Below are 15,781 nucleotides of genomic sequence, written 5' to 3' on the forward strand. Positions count from 1 at the left end.
GGCAACCACAAGCTCCAGTGTTGCGAGAAGAGTCCCGCTCTAGGTGCCAGTTAGGGGAGAACTGAGTCCCAGAGTTCCTCTGCAAGAGCAAGAAGCCAGCAGGGAAGAGCCCTGCACCACCAACTACCGAAGTCAGCTTTGGGAATTGCTTTGCTCAAACCTGCGGTACAGGGAGCCGCCCCCTAATGGAACTGTAAGGAGTCACCCCCTTTGGCCTGGCACCGGGCCTCAGGAGGTACGCCCTTTCCTGCCAGAAAGTGGGGCCAGCCAGAGAACTGCAGAGTCAGAGCTCTGCTGGGGCAGCCCAATCCTTCTCCGGGACCAGCGATGACCAGGGGCATATTGTTTGTGGTGAACCTGTTTGGACTGCTCCTGTAACCCACAGGATCGCCAGAGCAAGCCAATCGGTGTCTGCTGTGCTCTTGCGCCCAGATTGAGGAAAGGGTGAGGTGTGTGACCTTTTGAGCACCCCAATGCCAGATGGCATGGAGTTCCCTGGTACGTCCCAGTGGGTCCCAGCTGGCCTGACCAACGCCGTGCACTTCACACGCTGATGTCACAGTATTTAACCAAAGGGTGGCATGTAATAGATCACTAGAAAACAAATAACTCCCCGATCGTTGATATCCGTGTGTGGTGTATGTAAGGCTAACCTATCCAGATAGCCTGGAAATATGGGACTTAAACTAGGCATGTCAGGGGAAGTTGATAAATGGGTTTTTCCAGACACACGGAAGGGGCTGACACCTCAAGCCAGGTGTGGCAAGGACAGTGAGCTACTGGTTTGTGTCAGAGATTGCAGGAAGATCCTCTGCACTGTAAAAATCACAAGTGGGGGAGAAGCCAGCTTGGCGTTGGCACAGCGTCTACACCAGCCGGCACAGCGTCTATACCCAGGAGGCGGAGGGAGCCTTATCTGGGGCTACATTTCAGCAGAGTACATTTCAACGCTTACTGGACTATAAAGAGAGGGGAGAGAATCCCTAAGTTATCCTTCACTTGAGGAGACATAAAAACTTTGGGCTCTGGGATTGGGTCCTGGCTGACGACTAGCCAGCCACGCCGGAAGAACGACTATGGTGAGAAAACTTGAAGCAAAGGACTCTAGCTCGTTAAGTTGAGTTTTACTCTTAGTAGTGAATTTTCACTTTTGTTTGTGGCCATTTCTAGCCCTATTACTTCTACTTGGTATCACTGAAACCTGGGTCCTTTTGCTGATAAACGCGTTTTAGTTGCAGTATAAACCAACTCCGTGCAGTGACTGAAGGGGAGACTGTGTTAACGCCAGTTGAGCTAACAGGCTGCTGTGTACTGTGTCTTTAAGGGAGCAGTGAACTTGTTACAGTGTTGGGAATGCTAGTCAGAGGGGCTATGCACTGCACAAAGACATTTCCGGGGGGGGAGCTGGGGCTGGAAGGGTTGTTGGGGTCCCTCTGCGATGGAAGCCTGGGTGAAACCTCCAAGCTCATGTGCTGAGAGCCAAAGCAGAACAGTATTCTAGGCACCCTGAGCCCCTTACTTTGGGTTTTACCCCCGCCAGCATCACAGGGCTGGATATCACATGGTCACGGAACTATAACACCTGGCGATGGCCGAGACCCACTAGGCCAGGCCCTGCCCCAGTGTTCCCTTGAGCCCATTATGGATTTATTTAGATTTAGAGTAATGAAGATGCCTGTCTACGGGTATAGGAACCGGATCATTAATTATACAATAAATACCATTCAATTAAGCCTCAGCAGCATTAAAATCATCAGCTCCCCAGGAACTCAGCCAGCTGCTTGCTCTGGCCTATCCATCCAGCCGTGTTTTTATATCGTGCCCATCACCATAGTATGGCCACATCCACACGCGCTTTAAGACGCTAGACACAGAAAAGACCTATTGGACCAAGCAGTCTATTCTCCGGGGCCAGCCCAGGTTTGTCCCCTATTGTACATTTTTCTAGCGCTTGGTACAGACTAGTCCCATAGTTTCTTTTTGCGGATACAGACTAACACGGCTGCTACTCTGAAAGCTGGAAGCAATGGGGCTCCTGCCAGTCCCCATAAGAAAACTGACTGAAAAGATACCCCAACGCATCCTTAATGTTACATGGGAGCTTCCCACAGAGCAGAGGTCCCCAAACTGCAGGGCAAGCCCCCCTACAGGGGTGCGAAGGAGCGTTCAGGGGGCACAGCTGGAGCCTGGGCCTGCCCCCACGGGGGGTGAGGAGGGAGCGCCACCCAGTTCCACTCCTGGCCCTGGCTGCCGGTCCCGCCCAAGGCTCCGCTCCCAGCCCTGCCCCCAGCCTCAGCCCCCTTACTGCGGCCCTCCGCCTGGAGCCGCGGCCCCATTCCAGGCTCTGGGGCTGGGGCACGGACAGGGATAATGCGGGGAGGAGGGGAGAGGAAAAAAGTTTGGGGACCACTGCCATAAAGGAACCGTGCTGGTGCAGCCAGTCCGTTTTCAGCAGGGCAGCATGACCGCTTCGGGTGGCCTGGTGCAACGTTGCTCCTCCTGCCATGCACACAAAGAATCAATTCAGGCCTTACCCTCCCTTTACACAGAGCCTTTTTATTCCCTCCCCCACTCCCTCCTGGATAAAGGCTCCACGGTCACTCTGGAGAGATGAGCCGGCTTTCTAGAGACTCCCAGCTGGGGCAGAGAGAGACACAACAGTTGCTCACAGCAGCTCTGAGAAATCTTGCCAGGTAGCCTCCCTGCACAGCGGCACACCGGCTAAGGCAGCGCTGGTGGCCTCTCCCTGCAGCCAGGGGGTTGCTCTGGGAGGACCTAAGGTGCGTTACAGGCTGGGTTAGAAGGGTGAGCCCAGCAACAGCTCAGCAGATTGGTAATGAGCTACAGAGTAGAGCCCCAGCCAGGGGAGGGAGAGAGGGGGAGAAAGCAGGACAACCACCCTACTCCCTCCAGCCAAGAGTCCCAGCTCCCCCACTCTGCTGGCTCACATGCCCGGAGGCACTGCTGGGTGGGAGCCCAGAGGTGCTTCAGCAGCTCTCGCGCACTGCTCCTATCCTCACGGCCTTGCGAAAGGTGCTCCCTGCCCCATGGCTCCAGACGAGGGGGCTCTGGGTCCCCAGTGGCTCCCCCATGCCTAGCACTCTCTGAGGGGCAGGGTAGGGCTAGGCCCCGGATCAATCAGGACACGGATCCGGGACCTATTGCCCCCTTAGGCAGCGTGGGGGGCCACCACAGGGCTTTCTCCCAGGCCCACCCCCGATACCTCCTGTGCCCAGCCTGCTAGAGCAGGCAGTGCCCGGATGCCCAGAGGTTAATCACCGACAGAAGCTGAAGTGAATGCCTCAGTCAGGCACTGCACGCAGCACTGGGAGCACAGAGAGCACCCTGGGGAACAAATGCCAGATGCATCAAACTGCTGGCAGCTGATCGCAGTGCCCTGCGTGACCTCCCTCCCAGCCAAAGAGAACATCGCCAGGTGCAATTTCCTTGTGCTGAGGAGACATGGACAGACAGAGATACAGGACCACAGGTGACAGCCCCGTCCTTTCCATGTGATCAAGGATGAACCATGTGCTGGCCCCTCTGCACCCCGGCCGCGTTCACCTCATGTCCCAGCACCCCTCCTGCCCCCCCCGCCCCAACTCCCCATCTCTCTGTGTATTTCCAACCCATCCATCTCTGTGGTATGTAGGCATCTCTGGGGCTATTGCTGCATGTGGAGCAGAGAGGGAAAACAGCACCTGAAGGGGACCAGCAGGTAAAGTCCAGAGCTACAGGAATCTCTGGGAGACCTTTGGGACAGAGGCTGCTGCAGCTGACAAGCCATTAAATAAGGGGTTGGGACTGCATGATAATCCTCCAAAACCAAATAAATAAAACCCAACCACTAGCATCTTAGCAGCACTTTGCAAACATCAGTTAGTCCCTAAGAGGATTAGCAACAACATCGAGCCCTCCTATAGCTTAGAACTATTATTACATTCACTTTACAAACACAGTTGAGTTACGGTTACAAGTCACCATTGAGGGACAAGCCCAAGGTCATGTGCTGAGTTAGTGGCAGAGGAAGGAGCAGACATCCTGAACACCTGCGACTCCAATTGGCTTCAATGAGCCAGATGGGACTGCCATTGAAGACAATGCCGAAACTCCCACCGACTTCAGTGGAACAGAACCGCTCCCAATGGGAGCTGCTGGTATCTGGGATGTGGCCTGTAGAATTCAGGGGTCCTGACTCCCAGCCTCCTGTTTCAACTACTAGACACACTGTCATGCCACAAGTCATGCTGCCCTTCAAACATCTCCCTTGCTCTGAGCGCACACAAGCAATGTACAAGAACAGAGGCTCTTGAAGAGGGCGAAGGTAAAGGAAGGGTAATCCAGTGATTAGCAGGCCAGCTTGAGAGTCAAACAACCCAGGTTCAGTTCCCTGCTCTGCTACAGACCTCCTATGTGACCTTGGGCAAGTCTCTCTGTGCCTCAGTTCCCCATCTCTACAATGGGGATAATAGCACAGCCCTACTTCCCAGAATTGCTGGGAGGATCGATACATTAGAGCCGGCGAGGAGCTCGGATACTATGGTAACAGGGTATCTATGGCAGATAACTCTGCTCCTCAGCGCGCTATTTGCTTTTTAAGGTGTGACCCCAGGGGAGCAGCACAAGGATGTGCACAGGGAGGACATTTGAGCCTCACTTACATTCGGACGTTTCCACTGGATGCCTTGAATGCGTGACTTGTAGAAGAGGGAGTCGTCAGTGGCGGGGAAGAGCGGGTCCTCGAAGAGCACCTTCTGCCGCTGGCAGTCTTTCTTCAGGGCCGAGAAGTGCTGATTCTCGTAGGGCTTCGCAGAGGAGAACATCCTTCACTCCAGCCGCTAGGGGACAAAGCAACATGGATGAGATGGGGTCGGATGAGACACAGAGCCCGGCCTAGGACCAGGCTCACCCATCCCGCTCCCAGCAAAAACATTCAGATACATGGAGGAAAAGGGACCACCTGAATGACGAGAAACAGATGCTTCCACTAGGTTAAAGCTCATCTAACAAGCCACCAAACAGCATGACGAGTGGAGCCCATTTGCCCACCTCCGTGACACCTCAGGTGCTCAGATACCATGGTGACGGGTGCAGTATAAAAACCCAAATAGGGCTATGCCTGCAGCCTCCGGTGACCTAGTGAAATAACGAAGGACACGTCGGAAGTGTGCAGCCCTTCAAGCAAAACACTGGGAAGATGCTGCCATGAAAGGTTCCAGGAAAGGAGCGGGTGTGTACCACATTGTACCAGGACTTTGATGAACGGGGAAATTTGCCTTGTAGAAGGACATTGGCCCTGCACACCCCATCTATGCCCCAGTGGGAAAGAAGCAGACACACCCACCCACCCATCCTCCCACACCCCGTGAGCAAACATACGCCTCTGAGCCAGGCGATAAGGAATGTTGGGACCCAGCCCAAAAGGCTGGTTCAGCTACTCCTCCTTCCAGGACCTATACCCCGAGCTTAGGGCCAGGCAGGGCAGGAGCATTCCACCAGCATTGTTCAAGGCACGGGCTCCCATTGCCCCGTTAGTATGAACTGTAACAAGCTATGCCTGAGCTGTGTGAGCAACCAGCTTCACCCCCTACATCCCTTCGAAGTCAGCAGGAACACAGGAAAAGTCACACGATTGCAACGGGGAGCTGTACGTGGCCCCAGAGGTCTGTGACACAGGCCACCCCTCTCCCCCCCCCAGAGATGTTAGCAAGCAAAATCACATTCTGTCCTGAGATGACGCATGACGCTCTTCCCTCCGCCATCCAAATTTAGACACACACACACTCCACGACTTCAGTGGCGACGTCAGGTTTAATAGAGATTCTCGGATGCCCCAACCTCTTTTAATTAACAAGGCCTCCTGGCACAGAGCCACGTCTTTCTAGATTAATTACGCTCTCTCAACAAGCAGCTGGGCGCAGACGTGATTTTACCCACCCAGAGGAGACAAGGAAATCATAGCCCACGTACACCCACAAGATGCAGCAGCACCTGAACCGGTCCACGCTAGTTCTCCACCAGCGTGGTGGCTCCCACACACTGCACACCGGCTCCTTTGATTGGCATTCTAGACTCGCCCATCCATGCCTGCCTGCCACAGGGTGAAAGTGTCCTTACACAGGGCCTTCTGCACCACTTGATCCACAGGGTCGAATATGCAGGGGTCTTGGTGATGGACAGCAAGTGAGCCAAGGTATTATTCTGGTAAATAGGCATCATCGCCCAAAGACACTGGGAATCACTGATTAATGGCTAGAAAGTTAGAACAAGAAACTGCATAAGGATTGGTGACAAGTAGCTTCTTGTCCAGGGGATTAGGCGATGGACACATTTGGGCATCTGTTTGGAAGCAATTAATTTAGTTAAATGATTAGGATGGAGAAAAAAACCCTGGCTTCTAACCCACCCCTATCCTAACTGGGGTAATTATTCATGATGACTGCTAAGCAAATCTGCCTCCTCTCGCCTGAGTGAGATGAAAACACTCAATTTAGGAGACTTCTGCTGAGAGCAAACCAAAGATTTTAATTCGCCTTATTTATCAATCTGATTAGCAGCAAAAATGCTCATTACTCAGTGCCTCAATGAACCCAAAACAACATCCATGCGGATTGCACTGGATGACACTACCCGGGTTCTGCCACAGGTATGGCTCATTTACTGAAATATTCATTTTCTTCTGCTTCATCCCAGTCACTCTCAAGGGTCCTGAATCATCTCGAGTGATGTGGACTCTCCTGGGAGCCAGGAACAGCAGAAGGCTTTGTGGATGGGCAATTCTGTTCTTTGCTGCAACGTGACCTGAGAATATAGGGCTTAGATCATGCCTTAAAGTTGCAGGGGTGCGTGTGGAAGTGCACTGCCGGCGCTTGAATGGGTATCAGTGTCCCCAGAAGGAGCCTGGGACATTCCAAGGCGCAGCATGGCCTCCCTCTCCTCTGCTCAGAGCCAGCTTTGATGACTGGTGTGGAGAAAGAAGCCTTGTCCCACTGGAGAAAGCTGCCGCTGCCAATGGCACAAACCTCAAGCAGACCTTCCGCTCGCTAGGCTAGGCCAATGAAATTGAATAGAAAGTTTAATTCTATGGATGGGGAGACAGTGTGGGCTAGTAGACAGGGCATGGGTACTAGACAGGGACTAGCAGACAGGGTGGCTCAGGAGACCTGTGTTCTATTCGCAGCTCTGCCACTGACCTGCTATGTGACCTTGGGCAAGTCACTTCATCTCCATTTCCCCTCCTTCCTTTGTCTGCTTTGTCTATTTGGGTGGGATTAACCAGGGTATTTAGGTGCCTAGCATCTACTGATTTCAAATTAATGGGCATTAGGTGCCTAAATACCTTGGTAAAGCATGCCCTTGGATTCTAAGCTCTCCCAGGCAGGGACTGTATGTTACTATGGCCAGGTCTACACTACATACTTACATTGGTATAACCATGTAGCTCAAGGGTGTGAAAAATTCACACCCCTGAGCAACGCAGTTATGTCGACCTAACTCCCCATGTAAACACGCTATGTTGACGAGAGAGCTTCTCCCACCGACACAGCTACCGCCTCTCAGGGAGGTGGATGAACTACTCCGACAGAAGCCCTCTTGGGTGTTTTACAGCGGCTCAGCTGCACCAGTGGAGCTGAGCCATTGTAGCGCTGTACGTGAAAACAAGCCCTATGTCTTTGTACAGTGCCTAGCGCAATGGAGCCCGAATTAACACTGAGGCCTCTAAGCATTCCTGGAATAGAAATAATAACGTGAGATCCATTCTGTAGAATTTTGAAGCCATCTAATAGAGAATCTCAGAGACTTATACTTCTGCTACGTAGCATTTTATGGGTCTGTTTGAAAACTGCTTAGAAAGATTCTTCTTCTTTATTAAATTCTACAGCACTTTTTGCAGCCTTTGGTCACACTTTATATTAAGGATCCATTGACAAATAGTTTATGAAGGATTAATAAATGATTATTAGATGTTTTAATAAATGGTTAATCACTTGTTACATAATCCAACAGGTCAATAAGTGGCTTTTAACTATCTTCAACACCCACTACTTACATTTGTAGCAAGCGTATAACATCTGCTTATTTATTAACCCTTTATAAATAAAACCTTAATATCAAATGTGACCCATTTTTCTTTTTTAACAGACAGTATTTCTGAACCTTGAGGATATTCAGCTTTTTACTCTTTGTATCCAAACTGATTTCCATTCCCTTGGTGAAAAGCATAGAATCATAGAAAATTAGGGTCGGAAGAGACCTGAGGAGGTCATCTAGTCCAACCCCCTGCTCAAAGCAGGACCAATCCCCAACTAAATCATCCCAGCCAGGGCTTGGTCAAGCCGGTTCTTAAAAACCTCTAAGGATGGAGGTTCCACCACCTCCCTAGGTAACCCATTCCAGTGCTTCACAACCCTCCTAGTAGTATTTCCTTATGGCCAACCTAGACCTCCACCACTGCAATTTGAAACCATTACTCCTTGTTCTGTCATCTGGTACCACTGGGAACAGCAGAGCTCCATCCTCTTTGGACCCCCCCCTTCAGGTAGTTGAAGGCTGCTATCAAATCCCCCCTCGTTCTTCTCTTCTGCAGACTAAATAACCCCAGTTCCCTCAGCCTCTCCTCGTAAGTCATGTGCCCCAGCCCTCTAATCATTTTCGCTGCCCTCTGCTGGACTCTCTCCAAAGCAAATGGCAGATGATCCAGAAGAGTGGAGGGTAGTGTGAAAGTAGAATGAAAAAATATTTAAAAAAAAATGTAAAAATAGAATGGATTAAAGAAATGCTGTATGTACCTTTAAGCAGAAAGAAGGAATGTTGAAATACAGGTGTCAGGAAAAGAAACATTAAGGCATAAACAATGAGTCCACTTAAGCTAATGGTGGAACATTAACTGGAGATCTGTAAAAGTTAGTAAGGAAATTGAACATGTATGTCTAGCCTCAGGTAAACTTGTCAGTTCTGCTTTCTTTGTCCTCTTGTTAAGTTCGCGCCCTTTTTATCTGTATAAAATAAGGTAGTGTGGGTCTTGCATGGTGCTCACATTATCTGAGTGTATTAGCAGTGCGCTATGCTAATAAACAGAGAGGTCTAACAAATTGTGAGTCCTGAATCTAACTTTGACAGTAGCAAATGTTCTTAGATTTGAAATGGGTTCTATGGGTGATCCGAGAAATTGCATGCCAGCCTTGTATCTGTACCCGGCAAACTGGATAAAATTATCATAAAAGCCAGAATAATGAAATACCTGGAAGATCAGGATATGGCAGATTCTGACCAGCATAATTTCAGCAATGGAGACTAGTGTCTCATTAATCTCTCTGAATTCTTTAAACGTGTCAGTAATGCAGTGGATATAAAGGAGAACCTGATGACAATTGATTTTCACTTCCAAAATACCCTGGATAAGGTCCTGCACAAGAGGCTACTAAAAAAGCTAAGTAGTCATGGATAAGAGACCAAGTACTGTCATGGATCAAAAACTAGCAGACAAAGTCAAGGGTAGGATTAAATGGTCAATTCCCATCATTACAAAACAGCAGGCCTGAAGGTTCCAAACTAAGTCCTGGGTTGTTTAAATGTATTAATCAACAATCTGGAAAGGAGAGTGAGCAATGAGGTAGCAAAATTTGCAGATGACAGAAAGTTACTTAGTTTAGCCAGGATCTGAGCAGTGTACGAGGAACTTCAGGGAGACCTTCCCAAGCTGCGGGAATGGGGAACAGAAGGCAGATGAAACTGAATGCTGATAATGCCAAGGAGAGGGGGAAATGTAAACCACTTATACAGAGGCACCAAAAGGAAATATTCTGTCTCACAACATGTGATTAAACCGAGGGGCTCATTGCAGCCAAGAACTAAACGAGATTGAACAAGGGACTGGCTGTTTCTGTGGATAGCAAGGCTATCCAGAGTTACAATTAACGACAACAAGAACTTTGGAAGGAATATTAAACCTCGTGCTTCGGGTCTGAAGCCAATCTACCCAGAAAGCAGGAACTGCGGCAGGGAGCCTCAGAGCCAGGGTCTGCAGATTTGGGCTTGTGTTACAGCTCTACAAATATCTGTGGATGTTCAGGTTTGGACTGGAGTTTGGGCTTTGAATCCACCCCTCTCCCCAGGCTTCAGAGCCTGAGCCCAAACGCTTCCACAGCTACTTTCAGAGCTGTAGAGCAAGCCCAAGTCTGCAGAGCCAGGCTCTGATGCTCGCTGCTGCAGCGCCGGCTTGTTGTGTAGACACAGCCTGAGGGATTGGATACTCTGAGGGTGTATCTACCCAGCAGAACAAAAGAACAAAAACCCACCTGGCAGCGAGTCTCAGAGCCCAGGCCAGCTGACCCAGGCTGGCGGGTCTATCGCAGCAGGGGTGAAAAGAGCAGTCTAGACGCGCAGGCTGAGTTGGGAAGGTCTCAGAGCCCGGGCATCTACACTGCTATGGTTAGCCCTGCAGTGCAAGCCCCTGGCCCAAGTTGACCCAGGCTCTCTGAATCACTGCCGTAGGGGGCTTTGCTGTTTAGACGTACCCTCAGAGATCAGGATGAGACACACACGGGGGGCAGAGAGAACCCTACTTTAGGGAGAGGTGGGAATAACACCTTCTTGAGCACCTGTCACTGGCCCCTTCCAGAGACAGGATACGGGACTAACCGGACCTTAGGCCTGCCCTGCTCTGGCAGCTCCTATGGGAGGAGAAACAATCAAGAAGCACCAGTTAAACCAGGTTCTTGTGCAAGTCTGAACGAATCACCTCTTTTAGGCACCACTAGCCATCCAACAGGCTGGGACTCCCACATCACAGGAGCCTGCACTGTTTGGCTTTTTATACAGTGCTTCATACTGAGTCAGGGGTGCAGTGAGCACGGACTTGCACCAGCAAACCAAACACTTCCCTGTTCCTCCAAGGTCCTGGTCACGTGACTAACCCGCTGTCAGGCCAGCAGGCAGAAGAAGGTGGTCTGGTGGTCAGAGATTAGCCTGGGATTTGAGAGATGTGGATTTAATTCTCTGTTCTGCCAGTTGCTTCCTCTGTGACCTTGGGCAAGTCACTTAGCCCCTCTGAGCTCCACTTGCCCACCTGTGCAATGGGGATACGGCACTGCCCTGCCACACAGGGGTTTTGTGAGAAGTACAATAAGATAGTGAGGCGCCCAGATACTGCGCTGATGGGGGCTGGACAATTATCTAAGACACACAGACCGAGTGCTGATTTGGACATCATCCTGAGCCTGTCCTCACGTGCAGAGCGTAGGGGAAAATAAACCCTCCAGCCAGACATAAAGCAACCCCCAAAGCAGAGCGCAGGAACCAGCTGCACTGCACTGGGGGCTGGAAAGACATTCTGGATCCTGGAATGTCGGTCAGGGAGAGACCTGAGCCCTGTGGAAATCGTGCCCCATGCAAGGGCGAGTGCAGGGCACCAGTGGAGTCACTGCACAGCCACTAATAGAGCTTCTGCACTGCCTGCCCCTGAGTTCCCCAGGAGCTGTGCCATGTCCCTGTGCCTCTCCCATCCTGCCTCTGCCCTCCTGTCAAATCCCTTCTGGATAGTGACTTGGGGGCAGTCAGTGCTCCATAGTGCACAAAGGACGACCTCTCTGCAGCTGGCAATCCAGCACCAGTTCCGTTGTTCTTAAGGATACCCAAAGCTTCTCCCACTGGCCCTAAAATCTTACCATGGGTGTCAGCATCCACACACAGGCACCAAGGAGATGCCCAGCAGGAGCGGCTTTTAAAAATTAAAACAGTTTGACATCAACCAGGACGACGACACCGGACATGTCAGTACCCGGAAAGATAACGGAGCAAATAACCAAGCAATTTGCAAACATCTAGAAGATAATAAGGTGATAAGTAACCGTCAGCATGGATTTGTCAAAAACAAATCATGTCAAACCAACCTGATAGATTTCTTTGACAGGGTAATGTTGAGATGAGTTCCTGTTGGCATCCTGTAAAACTTGCCCATACCGATAGTGCTCTGGCCTCTTCTTTTGTCATTCAGTGTTGCACTCATTCTAAAACAATATGCATTTCCTCACCTTTTGGGGGCGAAGCCAGACTTTGAGGCACCTGCTCCCCTACTTAGTGTAAACTTTGCTTGTGCCAATCAGAAACGAACACAAACAGGTTTTGGGCCTCGTCCCCTATGACACTTCTATGATGTCATAGTTGGTACTTTATGGGCCTGCCTGCCATGTGCAGGCAGGGAGAGGAAAAAGAAAAACGAATCCTGTGTACCCTGTGTACACCCATAACCGAGCCTGATCACCTCAAAGCCTCTCTCTCAGCTCACGTGTTTCAAACAGAGTGTCTACATTTGCCGGTCGTTATGCGTTGGTTTGTATTTGTAAGTATCAGTTATTACTAAATGCTGCATCTTTGTTTATAAATATTGTTAGTAGATATTTTAGTCATTGTGTGTTTTTAAGTTTCATTAACTCTATTAGCTAATCAAACGCTGCTCCCTCACCCCTTGTAATTATCCCCAATAAAACTTTAAATTGATTAATTTTCGTTGTGTGTGTGTGTCTGCAGTTTGCATCGTGACCCATACTCTCCTTGCATCCCTTACCAATATAGTCTATTGCCACGTGCAGCCTGGTAAATAACAGGCCTGCATTTTCTTTCGCCCCTGCGTGCCCGTGGCAATCCACAGGTAACAAGCCTTGTGGATGGGGGGAAGCGGTAGATGTGGTACATCTTCACTTTTGTAAGGCTTTTGATACTGTCCGGCATGACCTTCTATAAACAAACTAGGGAAATGCAACCTAGTTGGAGCTACTATAAGATGGGTGCATAACTGGTTGGAAAACCGTTCCCAGAGAGTAGTTATCAGTGGTTCACAGTCATAGAATCATAAATTATTAGGGTTGGAGGGGACCTCAGGAGGTCATCTAGTCCAACCCCTGCTCAAAGCAGGACTTAATCCCCAACTAAATCATCCCAGCCTGACCTTAAAAACCTCTTAAAAACAGCCAGGAGTCTCAGCACATCCACAGATTAAACTGTTGCCAACTTTTTTCTAGACAAGACGTCAAAGGAAAGTTTTGAAGGAGGGTTTTGAAAGAGGACACTGAGATAGCTTTGCAGATGTTTATGGAGAGCAACTCCCAAGCACAAGGGGTAACATGGGAGAAAGCACAAAGATGCTTGTTTGAAAATTTAACAAGAGGCCGCCAGAGGCTGGGATCAATGCAATCGGAGACGGAAGTTGACATCTTGATAGTGAAGGAGGGAGGATGGGAAGAAGGATATGCGACTTATCTTGACCTTCACAGTCTACGTTTGATAGGATAGAGAAGGGGGAGGCAGGGGAAGGAAGCAAAGAAAGGGGTGACATGGTCAAGGCAACAGAAACTGGGTATCAGCGGGGCAAGATTGCATTTGTCAAGGGCAGAGAGAAGGATGGAGCAGCAATCGATACGGGAGATGGAGAGAGCCTGGACGAGCATTTTAGCTGCGTAGATGGCTAGCAAAGGACGTAGCTTAGAGATGTTATGTAGAAGGAATCAGCAAGATTTAAGCCTCGCTTGGATTTGAGATTGGGTATCTTTCTAAGAGACGTGCTTTAGCTCAACTAGAAGTTTAGCTGATGCAGAAACCACTTGGTGAAATTCTATGGTCTGTGTCTGTAGGAGGTCAGGCCAGAGGGACTGTAATAATCCCTCTTGGCTTTAAAATCTATGACTACATGGTAATTACATCTCCCAGCGTAAGAGCTCTGGGTGTAAACTAATCGCTTTAGGCTGTGCTTTTTAACGCAGAGGTTTGTGTTTCCTTTGCAGACTAGGACTCTGATAGGTTTCTTCCCACCTACAATCTCCACTGTGGTCCTCAGAGAGCTGTGCTAAGCTCCTAGGCTATGATTCAGTAGGTGGCACTCTCCCCCTTAGTCAGTACTGAACACACATGGTATTAGGGGACACTATTACTGGATGTACCACCATCCATGCAAGATGTAAAACAGAGGTCCCAACAATCTGTGATCACTGAGTCTACATAGCAGCTAGACACCTGCGGCTGGCCTGTGCCAGCAGACTCTGGCTCATGGACTTGGGCTGCAGGGCTGTTTCATTGCTGTGTAGACTTCTGGGCTGGAGCCGGAGCCTAGGCTCCAAGACTCAGTGAGATGGGAGGGTCCCAGAGCTCAGGCGCCGAAGTCTACACAGCAACGGAACAGCCCCGCAGCACGAGCCCTACAAGCCTGAGTCGGCTGGCACAGGCCAGCCACAGGTGTTTAGTTGCTGTGTAGACATACCCTGAAGAGCGAATGCCAGAGTCTTGCAAAAGTAGGGTTATTAGCTTGTGAAATTCCAGCTTAGGCAACCGCCGCCTATAAACATATATTCCCCCTAGTTGATACAGTATGCTTCAATTCCTGACCTAAATGTTGGCAGGGTGCTGCTGCGAGCTGTTAAACAGCAGGTTCTTTCCACCCAAGAGGTGGCTGCATTTCAGCATGGAGAGTGAAGTGATGCCTGGTGGTGAAGTACTTTAGGATCCCCTGGGACGACAGGCACTATGTAAATATAACGTTAATTATTATAAACGAATGACTCACTGACGGAAATCAATTTCATTTGCAAAGGAGACTCTCAAGTGAAACGAGAAAGAATGCTGCAGTTCAAGAATATTTGTTAAAAACCATTAAAGAGAGAGGCAGAATTCTGACACTTCCTGCTGTTAAATCCATCATTGCCTCCAATTTACACGTTAGATTTGGCACATTAAAATGCCCTGGGCGGCCGAATTGCTTTTTTCTCTTGCACAAAAGCCAGGAGTACTCAAAGGAGTATTAGAAACAGACACTGCCATGGCTGATGCAAAATAAATACAACCTGGGCGAGAAAGATCAAGGCCATCACATTATAACAATGGAAATAGGATGCACAGACAGTGGATTAAAACACTGGTGCATTAAAATGCAGCTTGAATCCAGATGTGAGGCACAGCAGTTAAGAGGCTGAAAGGGCTAAAATGGGAGACACATTTTCTTGGAGGTCAATCATATGACTCAGGTATAGCACAGAATTCCCTTTATCGCCTCCAGAGATTTTGGGGCATTGGAGCCAGCCAGCACTGCCAGCTGGTAGTGATTACACATGAGTGCTGAAACCAGGATAACTGTTTAAAGTGCTTATACAGGTAGGGTCCGATTGCAAACTAAAAGGCTATTCTCTTCCCGCTGCAAAAATTCCACCCCTCCAGAACCAGGCTCCTACGGCACAACATCTGGGCTGAATGGCATGACTCCGCATGCAATCTGCCATGACAACACATGCCACTTGGGGCAACTTCTAGAATTCAGTGGGCTGATCCCAGCACGGTACAGTAGGAAGTTTCTAGTAGATCTTTAGCCTGCTGATCATAGGGGGAAAATCCTGGTCCCATTGAAGTGAGAGGGAGTTTTGCCATTGACTTCAATGGAGCCTTGATTTCAACCGTAGTGTCTTGTTTTCTAGCTTCACGTTATGTTGCTAGCAATACCCGAGCTCTTTCAATGTTTGCGGTCTGCAGTGAAGCGGAAACTCTGCACTTGATCGAAGCCCATGTGACCAGATTCCCTCCTTATAAACAAATACGTTCAACAAAGCTGGAAAAATACCACACGCGCAGCAAGGCAATGATACTTTGTGTGCCCTCTCTCCCACATGTTTTGCCCCACTAAAGACACAATCAAACAAGCAGTGAGTCAGCCAACTTGTTTTTTCCACCTGTTCATGGGAGACTCAGAACAGCTTGGGTGTTACCAGATCCACCAAACCATAAAACAAACTACTTCACCCGG

General features: G+C 49.6%; 1 protein-coding gene across 2 annotated transcripts in view; it reads right to left on the minus strand.

Annotated features, from left to right (window-relative positions):
* CAPN5 (calpain 5) overlaps positions 1-15,781 on the minus strand; it is a 125,732-nt gene that overhangs the window by 88,768 nt on the left and 21,183 nt on the right. For both annotated transcript variants that reach the window (XM_054015817.1, XM_054015818.1), the window contains exon 2: positions 4,662-4,838. In XM_054015817.1, coding sequence (XP_053871792.1) covers positions 4,662-4,823 — 162 coding nt within the window. In that variant the 5' untranslated portion in view covers positions 4,824-4,838. The remainder of the gene's footprint in view (positions 1-4,661; positions 4,839-15,781) is intronic.

Source organism: Malaclemys terrapin, chromosome 1, assembly GCF_027887155.1.
Source record: "Malaclemys terrapin pileata isolate rMalTer1 chromosome 1, rMalTer1.hap1, whole genome shotgun sequence".
Classification (NCBI taxonomy): domain Eukaryota; kingdom Metazoa; phylum Chordata; order Testudines; family Emydidae; genus Malaclemys; species Malaclemys terrapin.